The 16,874-nt window shown below is 38.1% G+C and overlaps 2 protein-coding genes across 4 annotated transcripts in view; one reads left to right on the top strand and one right to left on the bottom strand.

Moving 5' to 3' along the window:
• SMARCAD1 (SWI/SNF-related, matrix-associated actin-dependent regulator of chromatin, subfamily a, containing DEAD/H box 1) overlaps nucleotides 1-3,200 on the top strand; it is a 78,830-nt gene extending 75,630 nt beyond the window's left edge. For both annotated transcript variants that reach the window (XM_005666984.4, XM_005666985.4), the window contains exon 24: nucleotides 1,854-3,200. In XM_005666984.4, coding sequence (XP_005667041.1) covers nucleotides 1,854-1,915 — 62 coding nt within the window. In that variant the 3' untranslated portion in view covers nucleotides 1,916-3,200. The remainder of the gene's footprint in view (nucleotides 1-1,853) is intronic.
• Nucleotides 3,201-5,255: 2,055 nt separating this feature from the next.
• The window catches only part of HPGDS (hematopoietic prostaglandin D synthase), a 33,488-nt gene continuing 21,869 nt past the window's right edge, over nucleotides 5,256-16,874 (bottom strand). For both annotated transcript variants that reach the window (XM_003357079.4, XM_005666983.4), the window contains exons 5-6: nucleotides 12,919-13,017; nucleotides 5,256-7,765 (exon numbers count right to left, since the gene is read on the bottom strand). In XM_003357079.4, the coding sequence (XP_003357127.3) occupies nucleotides 7,601-7,765; nucleotides 12,919-13,017 (264 nt within the window). In that variant the 3' untranslated portion in view covers nucleotides 5,256-7,600. The remainder of the gene's footprint in view (nucleotides 7,766-12,918; nucleotides 13,018-16,874) is intronic.

Below are 16,874 nucleotides of genomic sequence, written 5' to 3'. Positions count from 1 at the left end.
CCCTCTCCAGCATGTGTTATTTGTAGACTTGTTAATGATAGCTATTCTGACCAGTTCCCTCCATCTTCTTGAAGGAATAATTTTGAAAGTTTTAAAAGTTACATTTTTTTACTTATGTGTATTTTTTTGGAAAAGATAATACATTCACATAGTTCAAAATTCCTAAGGTATAAAACCCAAAGCCTCTTTCCCGTAAAGGTGATACATTAGGATTTTGGTTTTTTTTTTTTTAGTTTGTGACCAGTTATTTTATGCAAGTAGAAATAAGTATGTGTATTCTTTCTCCCTTTTATACAAGTTAACATGCAGTCTTTGCATCTTGCTTTTTTATTTGATTTTTTTTTTTTTTTCTTTTTTAGGGCCAAACCCACTGCATATGGAGGTTCCCAGGCTAGAGGGTCAAATCGGAGCTGTAACCACTGACCTACACCACAGCCACAGCAATGTGGGATCCAAGCTGTGTCTGTGACGTACACCACAGCTCATGGCAACGCCAGATCCTTAACCCACTGAGCGAGGCCAGGGATCGAACCTGCTCACTCATGGATACTAGTTAGATTTGTTTCCACCGAGACATGATGGGAACTCCATATTTGATGTTAAATTTGATTTCACAGGCTGTTTCCCAGTCTGGATGAGCTTGGAGGCAGGCATATCAGTGACTTCCCTGAGAGGGTATATGGGGGTTTGTGTTTCTGTGCGTATGTATTTTACTGAAAGGAGAAGAGTAGCTATAAGTATTCTCATAAGTTTAGATTAGAATGTATGTGTGACAGGAAGAGAGAGACTTGAATAAATGTCTAGATACTGGGGTCTTGTTTAATTGAAATTTTAAAAAACACAGATTGTATCCTTAGACTGAAAATAAGGGTGTGGGTGAAATGATTTCGGTTTGGTTGGATTTTGGAGTCTTTGTTGTTTTCTCTATTCAGTTTGTTACATAGTGTTTTTATTTAGTGAATTTGAGCAGTAAATACTTTGTGTGGTATGAATAGGATATGACCCAAACTGTACCTCTGTATCTGTATATAATCTGTATCAAATCACAGAGAGAAGCTGTAGATTGCTGTGCTGGCAATGCGAATACACAGGAATTTGGAAAGGTTTTTTAACAGGGAGTGACACTGAGTCAGATGCCTAACAATTCACCAGTGGAGTTCCCACTGTGGCACAGCAATCAGCAGTGTCTCTGCAGTGCCAGAACACAGGTTCAATCCCAAACCCAGGACAGTGGATTAAAGGATCCAGCATTGCCGCAGCTGCAGCATAGGTTGCAGCTGTAGCACGTATCTGATCCCTGGCTTGGGAACTCCATGTGTCTGCCAGGAGGTGGCCAAAAAAAAAACAAAAAAAAAAACAAAAGTAGGAGTTCCTGGAGTTCCCGTCGTGGCGCAGTGGTTAACGAATCTGACTAGGAACCATGAGGTTGCAGGTTCAATCCCTGGCCTTGCTCAGTGGGTTAAGGATCCTGTGTTGCTGTGGCTCTGGCATAGGCCAGTGGCTATGGCTCCGATTAGACCCCTAGCCTGGGAATCTCCATTTGCCGGCCCTAGAAAAGGCAAAAAGACAAAAAAAAAAAAAAAAAAAAAAAAAGTAGGAGTTCCTGCTGTGGTACAGTGGGCTAAGAATCTGACTGCAATGGCTCAGGTCACTGCAGAGTTGTGGGCGCAAGCCAAAGCAGAAGGTTAAAAGATCTGGCATTGCTGCAGCTGCTGCAGCTCACTCGGCTTCAGTCTCTGGCCCAGGAGTTCCATATGCTTTGCATGTGGCCATTTAAAAAAAAAAGAAAAAAGAAAAAACGTATTTCATAAAATATTTTAATCAAACTTTGAACACCACTTTCTGACCTGCAGGTGATGAAGGGAGTATGCCAGCAGATATAGCCACATTACTAAAAACGTCCATGGGCCTGTGAATCGTTAATTCCTAGCTGAAGAGGAAATATCAACTTGGTGCACTCAAGGACATTTACATTATGATGACCGTGGGGTTTACGAACATTTATAACTTTTTATAATTTCCATATTACATTTCTCATAGTATGGACAACTTTTTTGCCACTAACTGAATTCTCCAGACGCTCACATGTGAAATTTCAAAAAAAGCCACAAATACGTAGTCTTGAAGATGTTGAATAATCATTTTACAAAACAGTTTTCTGAATGGGGATTAGTTGGTGATTGTTTGTAACAAATACGCTAATGCTTTAGAAATGTCAGTATTTTTGTAATTATTTCTACCTCCAAATATATATATATATTGTCTTTCACTGGATAATGTGTGTAGATTTTTACATGTGCCTTATTTGACAATGCTTATGTTTTTGTTTTTGCGCGTCTCATTTGAAGTTCCTTTTTATTATGTTAAAGAATGCAGCTGTATAGATTATAAAGCTTTCATTTTTATTGCTATTTGAAGCAGATGTTCACCACTGTCAACAAGAACTCAACCTGAATTTAAAGGTGGCATTCCATATACTAACACCCCCAGGTCCTCACAAGTACTTCTGTTAAAACAAATTTGTTTGGTTAGGCACTAAGTTGTTTTCCAGTGAATAGTATCTAAAGAAGCCCTTATACTGCTCCATGGATCAATTCCTTCTGTTCATTTCCCAACCGCACTAACCGTGCTTATTACTATGCCTATTCTTGTGCATGTTTTCATTGATTTCCCTCTCCTGGCTTTTGCTTCTCTTGAAATTGTTGCCCAGTCATTTCTGCTCCATTTCTCTTCACTCTCTAAATAGTAGTTTATTCCTGCCACATCTCTACACAACAGCCAAAATGTTGGTGACATTTTTCTAGCCTGGCACAACAGATTAGCAGGCTCTTTCACTTAAAAACAAACTGAATATGACTTCATACTAAGGCAGCATTAGGTACTGCATGGAAATAGGTCATTAACTTTAAATTCTTATCAAAATATAATTTACCAGTATCCAGAATTTCCAGTACAGGACCTCCTGAGGAGAGAGCCATTGTTCAATTCCAATTCAGTGTGGGTGACAAAGTGAAATTTAGAAGAAGTAAAGTTGTCTACTTGATATTTAACTCTTTATTGAATCTTTCTTTAAATTTTGCCTGTCAGTCTATATTGCTGTTTTTATTATACATCGGTTTCTTTGTATAACTTGTGAGTTTAATGTGTTTTGTTTTATTATGTAAATATCATTATAAATAAACCTATTTATAAATCAAAAATGTGTTAATTATTGAAGATTATACTTTCAAGACATCCTAACTTCCAAAGTTTCTAGGGTAACATAATCCTCGAGCTAGAAAGCTAATGAAGCTTTATAGTGATTCTTCAGATATTATAGACTGAAACTCATGACTCAGTAGACTTATTTTGAAAGTGTATTGAACATACTCAATATATTTTAGTATAATAGGCTGAAAGTCTGCAGACAGTATTACTACCTCCTCCTGCATCACAGTATCCAAATCTCTTAAATTGTTGAGAATAATAACTTACAAAAATTTCATAGTGGAGTTCTCATAACTTTTCCGTATTAACGTATCTTCAGTGATAGGCTCTTTCTTTTGTTACTGTTATATCTATATTTTTATCTTCAATGAAATGTAGTTGGGTTCTGTAATGGTCTATGTGTTTTGGGCTTAATAAAAGTATTTGTGATCATAAGTTGTATTTTCATACCCTTTTTAATAGTATCTAACACTCCATTCCCTTACCCTTAAAAATACGTAACATTGACAGATTGTGTGCTTAGTATTGTCTCTTTCTCAATAAGTTGGAACTTATTGCTTTGGGAGTATTCTCCTTAGCCCCTTTATTGGACTGATGTTAATCCATTATCAGTAAAGAGTTCATATGAAGCCACAGTGGTTGGAGTAATACCTTGGCCAACTGAAGAAGACGTAAGTATTTTTATAACTGTATTCCTTACTGCATAGACTTATAACTTTGTACCAATAGATGTCTATGTTGAAACAGCAACAGTGTTCCTAGTGGGTGTTACTGTATAGTGGTTACATAGGAGTATCCAGAGATCAAATTTTCATTTGTGTGACCTTAATTAGTCCATAAAACTAAGGGATTGATCTTTTAACTCTTTGCAAAAAATTTTTTTTCTGATTGTAAGTATGCAATTATTGTATATAGTGTGATTATAATATACAATTTCTGCTCTGACTTCATTCGCCCCTCTCACACTTACTTTCCCAGTGAGGAAACATTAGATACAGAATAGAATAATGGAATGTATTGTCCTTTAGGAAGGAAAAGATGACATAAAGGTTATGGTGATGCTCTGATTGAAATATTTCCATATGAAAACTACTGTGGTTGCATTTTCTGTTTGAATTATTTTATAAACAAGTGGGACTCTCAGGATTTTCATAATTTAGGTAAACATTGTATTCATCACTTTTACCAAGTTCTGTTTTCATTAAAGCTTGTCAGTGTAACTATGTAGAAGAAAATGAACGTGCATGAGGGAAGCACAATTTTTACCTTCGTTATCTAGAGTATTGTTTGAGTTTCTTCTGTGAAAGGTAATTTTTTTCCCTAGGCTACCTTGATGACATGATTGTGTACTTTGCCGTGAGAGTCACTTATAAACTACTATCATTTCTTAACAGCTACTAATGGCAAGAAAATGTAATCTAAAGCTGCAAGGTACTTGGGAAATACTTTTGTTTTTCTATATGATCCTTAATGCTGTGTGTCATATTTAACTTCTTTTTTTTTTCAAATTTCATAGAACATTGTGGGGAGGAAAGAAGCACATAAACCAGATCACACTTAGATGGACTTTTCTTTCTTCATCCCCCCCATACTCTTTTCCTGGTTTTTTGCTTCTCAGCTACATTCTACTTCTGCCCTGCGTTGCAGGTATAAGATTATATGTTATTAATATGTTTCTAATACGACATACTAAGATTAGACAATAATATTAACATGTAAATTGAACTAAAATATGATGTTCCAATATAATTATGCTTTAAAAGAGGTTGGGGGTAATCTAAAATATATGGTTATTTGGAAGATTTCTATTTAAATGGCATGATTCTATGAGCAGTTCCTATTTTCCACATAGTATGGGACTGTAGAAATGACTGCAGGCTGAAATTGCACAAAATAATCGTTGGGGAAAATGTTCCATGACCTTTAAAAATTTTGTCAGCACATCAAAAACATTGCTGGTTATAAATATATAAGGAAATGAACAGAACAGTAAAAATATTTTACTGTTTTACAAAACAGTAAAACTAATGTTAGAAACATCGAAGAAGTTTTATTTTTTAAAAAGAGTTTATCAAAGTAGTTTGAACAGTACCTTCTAGTACTAAGTGAGCATTATTTTACCTTGGCTAAATCTGATCCTAAATTTGGATCCGTTTCCAGCATTTTATTGCTTTTCCAATTTCATGAAGTATCTCTGTTCTTTTTTCTTTTTAAATAAACATTAATTCTTAAAGAAAGTTTTGGGTTCATAGCAAGTGAAGCAGAAAGTACAGAGTTCCCATGTACCACTGCCCCCACACAGATACAGCTCCCCCGCCCCCCCCGGTCAGTATCCCACTCCAGAATGGTGCATTTGTTATAGTCAGTGAACCAGGGTTGACACATCATAGTCACCCAAAGTCCGTAGTTTACATTAGGGTACATTCTCGATGTTGTACCTTCAATGGTTTTGACAAGTAAATTCATTATAGTATCAAACAGTTTTACTGCCTTAAAAATCCATGTAAGTTTTCTTTCTGTCTCTTCATAGCTAGATAGATCGTTTCTTTTTAGTACTAAGTAATACTCTCCTGTTTCGTTGTACCACAATTTACTTTAAGGATATTTAGGTTGCTTCCAAGTTTTGGCAATTACTGATAAGCCTGCCCCAAACACTTATGTGCTGCTGTTTTTTTGGGTTTTTTTTGTTTTTTTGTTTTTTTTTTTTTTTTTTTTAGAGCTGCAGGTGTGGCATGTAGCAGTTCCCAGGCTAGGGGTTGAATCAGAGCTGCAGCTGCCTACCTACATCACAGCTCCTCCCAACACCAGATTCTTTAACCCACTGAGCGGGGCCAGGGATCAAACCCACATCCTCATGGATACTAGTAGGGTTCATTTCTGCTGTGCCACAACAGGAATTCCATGTGCTAGTTTTCGTGTGAATCTAAGTTTTCAATTCCTTTGGGCAAATTCCAGAGTATGATTGTGGGAGTTCCCAATGTGGCACAATGGGTTAAGGATCCAGCGTTGCTGCAGCTGTGGCATAGGTCACACCTACAGCTCAGATTTGATCCCTGGCCCAGGAACTTCCCTGTGTCACAGGTACAGCCATTAAATTTAAAAAGTGTGATTGCTGGATCATATGCTAAGAGTTAGGTTTAGTTTTGTAAGAATACCAAACTCTTCCAAGCTGTATGTACTATTTTGCATTTCTGTCAGCAATGAATAAAACTTCCTGTTACCCCACATCATTGCCAGCATTTGTAGTTATCAGTATTTTGAATTTTTTCCCATGCTAATAGGTTGTAATGGTAAGTCATTGTTCTATTTTGGAGTTCCTTAGTGACATATAATGTTGCTAAGACAAGCAACAATAAGCCTGTCTTTTCACAGGCTTATTTGCTGTCTGTATATATTTGGTGAGGTGTTTCTCTGTCCAGGTCTTTTTTCCATGTTGTAATCAGGTTGTTCATTTTATTGTTGACATTTAAGTGTTCTTTGTATACTTTAGTCCTTTTGCAAGTATTTTATTCCCATCTGTGGCTTGTCTCCACATTCTCTTGACCTTTTAATGTGAGGGGTTTTTTTTTGCCAGTCTCAGTTCCTCTGAGATACCTTCATCTTCTTTGTCACGACCACTTTTCTCATTTATGTCAGTAAGTTTGCCTTCACCAAGTTCTTCCGGCTACATATCTAGAGCTTCTTGAACTGCAATAGTGTCAACATTCTTACTGTTAGCTCTTTCCATTTCTGTTCAGTCTGAGTTTAACTGCAGCATTATCACTTTTCATTTCTTTATTGCACTTTTGTCTTTGTTGGTGAGTTCCCCTTTTCAATTATCCATTTTTGTAAAATTTCAAGTGGGTTTATCACTGAGAAGCAAGCAGCGCCACTAGGTGCTTTGCTCTGTGTGTGAATAATGGATGTGCAGTGACTAACAGACTTTGAAAGAAGTGAAGTGATCGGTCATGATACACGTCTGTTACTTACATAGTGATTTGTGGACTGAAGGGCCAGCAGTGAAGTTTGTACTTTTGCAGCTAGAGTTAATAATATACCATGATAACTGAAGCTCACACCTTTTTTTTTTTTTTTTTTTGGAAAATGTGTTATATGACTGAACCATTATGAATGGAATTCATGCATGTAAGAACCAGTGCAAAGCGAGGCCTGCCTGCATTTTAATCTGTTTTTCCCCAGTTATACATGATATGAAGCTATACTGGAAGAGAAAAGAAAAGATGCAGGAAACAAAGGCATTTTTCTTTTTTCCTAATAAGCAGAATATGGAAAAGTGGAAGTCTTGATGGAGTTGGGGAGGAAAGAGTGCAAAGTGTGGCATGCTGATAGAGCTTCTTGTCTGATGGAAGTGAAGCCGGAAAGGATAACAAAGTTTGGAGGCAGCTGACATCACCTAGAGCTTGGTTTGGGGCCTTTGCTGTATCCAGTTGGCGATGGCAGGAATGCTTTGGACCTTCTTCCGTAATGTCACCAGCCTTGGATGGATGTCCAACAAATCAGGTTTAAAGACCAAAAGTGTGGTACTACAAATTTCCCAGTAGAAATCTGCCCAAGTTACCTAATTTAAAGAAAAAAAATTTTCATAGGAACATTAAGCCCAAACTTCTTAATCTGAAAATTGTTTCTTTTTAATTCAAAATAATGTTATCACAAAAGCAGAATGTATGAGAGAAAATTATAGATGAGATTGTACTCCCAACAGCCAGAGGTAACTCTTATTAACACCTCTGTATATGGTATTTTTCTTTTGTGTGTGTATGTGTGTGGCTTTTTTTTTTTTTTAGGGCCGCACCGCAGCATGTGGAGGTTCCCAGCCTAGGGGTCTAATTGGAACTACAGCTGCCCACCTACACCAGAGCCACAGCAACACCAGATTTGAGCCTCGTCTGTGACCTACACCATAGCTCACGGCAATGCCAGATCCTTAACCCACTGAAGGAGGCCAGGGATCAAACCTGCAACCTCATAGTTCCTATTCGGATTCATTTCTGCTGTGCCGCAACAGGAACTCCTATGGTATTTTTCTATGCATATGCATTTTTACTAAAATGAGATCTTATAGAAGAGTCCACACTAGTCCTAAGGAATGATGTCCTGTCTTAAGGATTTTGTGATTATTTCATTTTATTGTTTACCTTGTTCCTTTATATGGCAGAGTAAAAAGGAGACTAGCATGCAAGTTATCTTAGAGAGTTCACAGTTTCAAGTTAAATATTTCTAACATTAATTATATTGGATCACCTCAGAAGACATATGTGTCTGACTGTTGGTATAACCCTAAGTTTGGCCACTGGTACAATGTTAGGATGACAGTCTAGCCCTACACTTGCACACCTTTTTTGTCTTGTACACTTGCTTTTGTTCCTTTGTGACTAGAAATTAATATGGATGATACTACTTTAGCTCCATATAAAGAGTGAAGTTTAAATGTAGACTATTGTTAGTTGTCCTTTTGTTTGAAATCTAATCATCATAACTGCTAGTTGTTTTGTGTGTGTGTGTGAGTTTGCTTACTAAACACCTGTCAACTAGTCATCTGCTGGTTAGAGTTTATGGAGTGTGTGCCCAGCACAGGTCTAGGTGCTGAGATAGAAGAGTAAGAGGTGAAGCAAACCCTTCTCTGATGCAGCTTTTACCTTAGAAGCAGGAAAATAAACTGTAGTTCAGGGGATTGGCCAAGATGAGGGAGTAGAAAGGCCCAGAGGGAGCTCACTTACTCTTAGGAGCACACCAAAATCACAACTATCTGCAGAACAGCAATCAGTGAAAAAGACCAGAACCTACCAGGAGAAATCTACCACTGAAGACAGAGAAAGAACCACAACAAGATGGGTAGGAGGGGCAGACTTGCAATATAATCCAGTCCCAATCCCCCAGGTGGGAAATCCACCAACTAGAGAGTAAGTATATTACAGAGGCTCTCGCAAAGGAGTGAAAGGTCCAAACCCTATGTGGGACTCTCCAGCCAAGGGGTCCCACACCAGGAAGACAAGCCCCCACAGCATTTGGCTCTGAAAACAATAGGGCTTAATTTTAGGAGTCCCAAAGGACTGGGGGAGATAGGTGCATAGAAAATTTCACATACACCAGGGCCTAGGACAAAAGCAGCAATTTGATAGAAACCAAAGCCAAACCAACCTGTTGGTCTTAGACTTCTGAAGAGGTGAGGGGCAGCTGCGGCTCACCCTGGGGACAGGGACAGAGAAACTTTGCAGCAGCCATATTTGGGAGCTTACCACACCAACACTGGTGCAGGTGGGCACCATTATGGAATCCTCCATCTAGTCATTAGCACCAAGACATGACACCACCCTGCGACCTGTAGGCAGCAGTGCTGGGATGCTTCAGGCCAGACAGCTTATTGGTCAAGGGACACAGACCCACCCAGTCAGCAGACAGATTGTCTAAAGACTTTCTGAGCCCAGAACTACCTTTATTTTATTTTATTTATTTATTTATTTATTTATTTTTGTCTTTTGTTGTTGTTGCTATTTCTTGGGCCGCTCCCGCGGCATATGGAGGTTCCCAGGCTAGGGGTTGAATCGGAGCTGTAGCCACCGGCCTATGCCAGAGCCACAGCAACACGTGATCCGAGCCGCATCTGCAACCTACACCACAGCTCACGCCGGATCGTTAACCCACTGAGCAAGGGCAGGGACCGAACCCGCAACCTCATGGTTCCTAGTCGGATTCGTTAACCACTGCGCCATGACGGGAACTCCCAGAGCTACCTTTAGACATGCATGTAGACACAGATCTTCCCACAAAAGGACCAAGACTTGGCTCCACCCACAAATGGACAGGCACTAGCCTTCAGACCAGCCTCACCCAACCAGGAGCAGACATCAGATATAAGAAAACCACAATCCTACAGCCTGTGGATACAATTGCCTGCTCACAGCAGGCCAGACCCTATCCTGGGATATGCTGGGCTCTGGCCCTACCCACTACCTGGCTTCAGGACACCCTGGATCCAACCTTGTCAAGAACTGCTCCCTCCCCTCCAGTGATCGATCTGACACCAGATCTGGATTCCCTGGGCCCTGCAGCCGGACTCCAGGACTAGCTCTGCCTGCCAATAGTTTGGCACTAACCCCAGGACCTGACTTCACCCATCGGTGCAGTGGCAACAATTCTATAGAGCCTTTTGGACCCTGACTCTACCCACCAGTGAACCAGCACTAGCCCTGAGGCCCCCTGTGAGTTGTGCAGTCAGCCATTTCATAAAAGGCCCAGCTAACCAGCAGGCAACAACCCCCACACAAAGCAGAACCTGGCAGTCAACCAGGCTAGAGGGCAGCCAATCTTATAAGGCCACCTAACATAGCCCACCAAACTAAAAGGACACTCACAGCCCTCACAGGGGGAAGCACTTGAAGTTAAAGGAACTTCTCTAGGCAAAAAAGAAAAGGCCACAACTAGAAGCAAGAAAACTATAAGATGAAAAAGCTACTGGTAAAGCCAACATAAAGTAAATGTAAAAAATCACCTACACACAAAGAGAGTAAGAAGGTTAAAATACAAAAGGAGTAAAATCATCTATGGCCATGATAAGCAACCAAAGGATACACAAAATATGACAAACATGATATGTAAAATATCAAAATAATTGTGAGAGTACAAATGCAAGGTTCTAAAATACATTTGAAATGAAGAGATTAACTGAAAACAATCATATATATAAGCATAGACTGCTATATAAAAACTTTATGGTAACAAACCAAAAATCTGTAATAGATACACACACAAAAAGGAAAAAAGAATCCAAACAGATACTACTAAAGATGGTCATCACATCACAAGATAAAAGAAGAAAGGGCAGGGGTGGCTGGGGGAGATCTACAATAACCCCAAAGCAATTAGCAGAATGGCAATAAGAACACCCTTATTGATAATGACATTAGATGTAAATGGACTAAACTCTCCAACCAAAGGGTACAGGGTGGCTGAATGGATACAAAACAGGACCTGTATATATGCCATCTAAAAGAGTTTCACTTTAGATCTAAAGACACAGGCTGAAAGTGAGGGTATGGAAAAAGCTATTTCATCAAATGGATATCAAAAGAAAGAGCAGCAATACTTCTATCAGAAAAAAATAGACTTTAAAGACTGTTAAAGAGGCAAAGAAGGACACTATAAAATGATCAAGGAATTAATCCAGTAAGAAGATAAAACAATTGTAAATATATACGCTCAACATAGGAGCACCTAAATATATAAGGCAAATATCAATGGACATAAAAGGAGAAATTGACAGGAAAGTAATAATAGTAGTGGACTTTAACTGACATCAGTGGACAGGTTACCCAGACAGAAAATCAGTAAGGAAACACTGATGTTAAGTAATACATTACACCAGATAGACTTAATTGATAAACATGGAACATTCCATTTGAAAGCAACTACACATTTTTGTCAAGTGCACATGAAATATTGTATAGGGAGTTCCCTTTGTGGCTCAGCAGTAACAAACCTGACTAGCATCCATGAGGACCCAGGTTCAATCCCTGGCCCCACTCAGTGGGTTAAGGATCCAGCATTGCTGTGAGCTGTGGTGTAAGTCTCAGATGTGACTTGGATCCAGCATTGCTGTGGCTGTGGTGTAGGCTGGCAGCTGCAGCTCCAATTGGATCTCTAGCCTGGGAACTTCCATACGCTGTGGGTGTAGCCCTAAAAAAAAAAAAAAAAAAAAAAAAAAAAAAAAAAAAAAGAAGAAGAAGAAAAGAAGTACTGTATAGGATAAATCACATGCTAGGCCACAAAACAAGCCTTGGTAAATTTAAGAAAATTGCAGTCATAGCAAGCATCTTTTCTGACCACAAGCTGTGAGACTACAAATCAACTACAAGAAAAAAACTGCAAAATCACAAACCTGGAGGCCAAACAATATGCTACTAAACAACCATCGGACCACTGAAGAAATCAAAGCGGAAATTTTGAAATACCGAAAGGCAAATGAAAATGAAAACACTACAACCTAAAACCTATGGATATAGCAAAAGCAGTTCTGAGAGGGAAGTTTACAGCCATATAAGCTTACCTCAGGAAACAAGAAAAATCTCAAACCACCAAACCTTATACCTAAAGCAACTAGAGAAAGAAAATTGTTTTACGTTTCCTGTCCCAACTGAGAAGAGCTGTTTATCCAAGAAGCTCTGATTTCTTTTAGTATTTAGAGACCAGAATCTGGGTTCTAGGTGTTGCCCAGAACAGTTGGGTTGGTCACTTTCTCAAGGAAAAAAAAAAGACACAAAATGTTTTTTTCTTTATCATGAGATAAAGTATATCATGAACTGAAAATGGTGCACAATATTTTTTTTTGTCCTAATATCTATAATGAGATGTATAGTCCAATCACTGGGCTTTACAAATGATGTTTCTTAAAATAATTTTTCACTATGAGTACAGAGGTACTTATCTACATACTCTATGCACCAACTTGATACAAATTCATTTGTTTCACTTTTTTTTCCTCAGTGATAGCTGTTAAATTTTTTTGTTATATAATTATATAAAATATTTTAGTTCATGTTTCCAAAGTTAAATAAGGTTTATTCAAAAGTTTAGCTTTTGTCCCTGCTCTCTGACCTATCCTTTCACCATGGGTAACACTGTTTTGAATATGTTTTTATAAGTTTTTGGTTTATTCATATATATACACATATATAAATATATGCTTATATTTTTTAAGGTGTAAAACATACTCACAGAGTTGCCAATAAACCACTCTTTCTCTCCTAAATATGTGTCCAAATCTTGTAGAAGATGAGGTGCATCACATGTAAGTAGCTCATTAAATATCTGATCCTAAGAGAGAGAGAAAAAGATGGCTTTAAGGAAAATAGGAAGAAAATAATGCTTTGAAGAGGAAGTAGGTTTTTCTATTTTCATTCTCCCTCCCACGTGAGTTCAAAAAGAAAGAGGAGTAGTAGCTACATGTTATTGGTGGTGGTTGTCTGTTTTTTAAATTTTATGACATGAAGATTCAGGTGTGGTCCTCTGTGGATCTTATTCTTTCCTTTATTACTCATGGGTTAAAAAATAAATATTTTTGTCTTCAGTTCTTACAGCTTTTTGTATATAATGACTACGTATTTCATCCATAAAATCTTTTCATAATTGTTATCTTAATTTTTGTTAATGAAAATTATTCCATTACCTTTTTTACATTTCTAAAATTTCCCCCACTTTTAATCCTCTCTACCTTTAAAGTTAAATAATATAACTGAAGGTAAAGAAATTAATGTTATTTTTGTAAGGCTAGATTCCTTCAGTTTGGCAGTCTTTCCTCTTACTATTGTGTTTAGTGGAAGTAACTCATAATGAATCATTATCCTCTTAGGCCTTTATGGATTTCTTCTCTTGGGCCTGACATTGTACTGCATTGACTCCATCATCTAGGTGCCCCCTTTTGATATAATATGAAAGGTATTATTACAAACTGAATAATACCCGTAGAAAAAATTAGATATACTCATCTTAAAAATTATCTGTTTTGGAGTTCCTGTAATGACTCACCGGTTAATGAACCCTGCTAGCATCCATGAGGACACAGGTTCGATCCCTGGCCTTGCTCAGTGGGTTAAGGCTCTGGCGTTGCTGTGAACTGTGATGTATGTAGGTTGCAGACGCAGCTCAGATCTGGCATTGCTGTGGCTGTGGTGTTAGCCAGCAGCTACAGCTCCAGTTGGACCCCTAGCCTGGGAACCTCCATATGCCATGGGTTCGGTCCTAAAAAGACGAAAAGTTAAAAAATAAAAATAAAAATAAAAAATTATATTTTTTATTGAATCTCTCAAGAGCAAATCATTTATCATGGCTTCTTTCTTAGTAAGAACTATCTATTTGTTTACATCTATGAAAATTGAGCTTATTTGTATCACAGATATGAAATGTAAGCAAACTCAAAAATATTATAAAACATGCAATATCATTAATTAATATTCCTAAATGACCTATGATAAAATCCAGCTTTTACTGAGTCAGATAGTGGTTTGCTCCCTCATCAATTTGCTGATTTACTTCCTGTTATTATTATGACTTAGCTAGGTAATGTAGATTATATGCCTTGTATTTGTAGCCTACAGTTTGCAAAAGCATTATTACCTATTTGCCTAATGTTTGCCAGATTTCACAGACTGAAGCTTGGAAAGTTTGCTTTCCACAATTCTATACCACCTTTGTACATAAGGTTCTATTTCTATGGTTAATTCATAGTTCTAAATAAAACAGTTTGAGTCCTTCGGCCCTTAGAATTTGTGAGCTGAGAGGCAATGGGCCCAGAAACACGAGGCACTTTCCCCAGCTCGGCTCAGCTCAGCATCAGGTGGGGAGGTAATGGGCAGCTTGGCTGTCCTAGAATAGCTAAGAAATAGGAGAGAGTTAAACACAGCACGATGTAGCTGCTCGACAGCTTCCTAAAAACTCCTGTGTGCTCACCTGGGTAATTCTGTTACTTTTTATACTGTGCATTTCCACAGCATAAGGTACATCAGTGCTTTGTACATGCAGTGCCAGATAAAAATCTTATCTCTGAGCTCTTCTCCTTTAGCCCAGGTTCTCTTTATGTGTTTGGTGAGAATCATTCAGTCTAATAAAATGTAAATTGCTAAACAGCATAACCCTTCTCTTTATGTGTTTGGTGAGAATCATTCAGTCTAATAAAATGTAAATTGCTAAACAGTATAACCCTTCATATTCATGAGTCATTTTCAAGAGTACTCACCAAAATAACCCAAAGAAAATGAAATTTGATTATACATCCTTTTTAAAATTCTTGATAAACCCTAGACAGCTGCTCTTACATGTGATGGACTCAGAAATTTCCTTCCTCCTCCTCCAGAGAATTATAAAGCAGGAGATTTTTCCACCTTGAAAAAAAATCGTTGCTATAGGATTCTATCAAATGAGCTTTAGAAGAATTAGGGAGGTTTGTATATTTCTCCAAAGCACTATTTTCAAATCCACGCTGTGAAAATCATTTAGTATTAGAAATGGGTCACTAACATTCCTTCAGTCCTGCTTATCCTTCATCCCCACCCCCACCCCCGCCTTGTTTTTCAGAGAAAAAAACTGAAACAGATGCACTGAATAACTACAGAAACACTAGTGGTATTTTCAAGGATTATCAGTGTGACCAAAGCCCAGAGACATAATTTGCCTTTTAAATTAAATTTGAATTAATTTTAAAAATTTTAATTGGAAATGTAAATTTTAGCAATCACTGCTGAAACATTTATAATTATGGGACTTTGATGGATTTTTAAAGCACATCAATGAGAGGATTATTTTCACTATCCATCTTTACATCAATATTCTGCTTTTGAAATTTTTTACCTGACCACAAGGTGGCAGCAACGCAACCCACTACAGAGAGACTGGGCGAAGAGACACAAAAGACGTGTGCGTGTTTCATTGTACACTGGCCAGCTTCTGCTTATTAATCAGATAGTCTGTCTCCACAGTCTTTCTGCAGCATGTTTTGTTCATGAATTTAGATTATGTTCTGTGAATTTTGGGGGAGGTAGGTGGTATGTAAGATCATTGTTATTCTAACACAAAGGTAGACGTTCAAAGAATATTTTCCTCTGGGAGGCAGCTTCTATTATGGAGCCTCAGCCACAGAAAGGTACAAAGTAGAGAAACAGAGAAAGGCAAGCCTATGTGGAACAAAAAGCTTTAGATACTCTTTTCTTTCTCTTTTTTTTTTTTTTTTTTTTTTTTTTTTTGTCTTTTTGCCTTTTCTTGGGCCGCTCCCGCGGCATATGGAGATTCCCAGGCTAGGGGTCCAATCGGAGCTGTAGCCACCGGCCTATGCCAGAGCCACAGCAATGCGGGATCCGAGCTGCGTCTGCAACCTACACCACAGCTCACTGGCAACGCCAGATCATTAACCCACCGAGCAAGGGCGGGGATCGAACCCTCAACCTCATGGTTCCTAGTCGGATTCGTTAACCACTCCGCCACTGCATTTATAAAGATATGTGAACTATAGATGCTGTGTCTGGCAAATAAATGGAAAAACAATGAACACAGAACTATGGGATGACATGGTATTAATTAAAATACCTAATATTTACTGAACACTGTCTCCCTAGCCATAGATACATTTAATCCTCCAACATTCTTCAAAGTTTTCTTTTCTATGAGAATATATATCCTACTCAATACATGCCTCCCCCATGTATCCTGGAGATCTTTTAAGTCCCTTAAGGGCATTCTTGCTCTTTTTTCCCTCTCCCTAGCATAGGGATTCTATGATATCCCTACTTTAGAGACACAGAAAGTGAAAATCTGATAGGGATTTAAGTGACAACTGATAAAAGCAGAATCAGGATTCAAGCCTGGCAGTATGACTCCAGAGCCCAAATGTCTTTCTGCCATCAGATCTCAGCTTTGATGTAAGACCTTGTCTTAGTTAGGTATGTGTATGTATGTGCGTGTGTGTCTCCCCACACACCTTACATTTATGTCAAGGAATCAGTAAATGTGAATACTTTTGTGTTCCAAATATCTCAAAGGGTCCTACTTAAGCAGTATTTGGAATAAATACTGCTTAAGTAAATTAAGATTGCCATTTGTTTTGTGCTTAGCTTTTGGATACAGGCCTTATGCCATAACATGTAGATAAATACTCATGCGCAGTATTTTTTTTTTTTTTCCGT

Source organism: Sus scrofa, chromosome 8 (genome assembly GCF_054392235.1).
Source record: "Sus scrofa isolate SSC_HxYL_T2T_F1_AM1 chromosome 8, Sscrofa_HxYL_maternal_Yorkshire_Landrace_v2.0, whole genome shotgun sequence".
Taxonomy (NCBI): domain Eukaryota; kingdom Metazoa; phylum Chordata; class Mammalia; order Artiodactyla; family Suidae; genus Sus; species Sus scrofa.
This window is presented reverse-complemented; position numbering and strand designations above follow the sequence as displayed.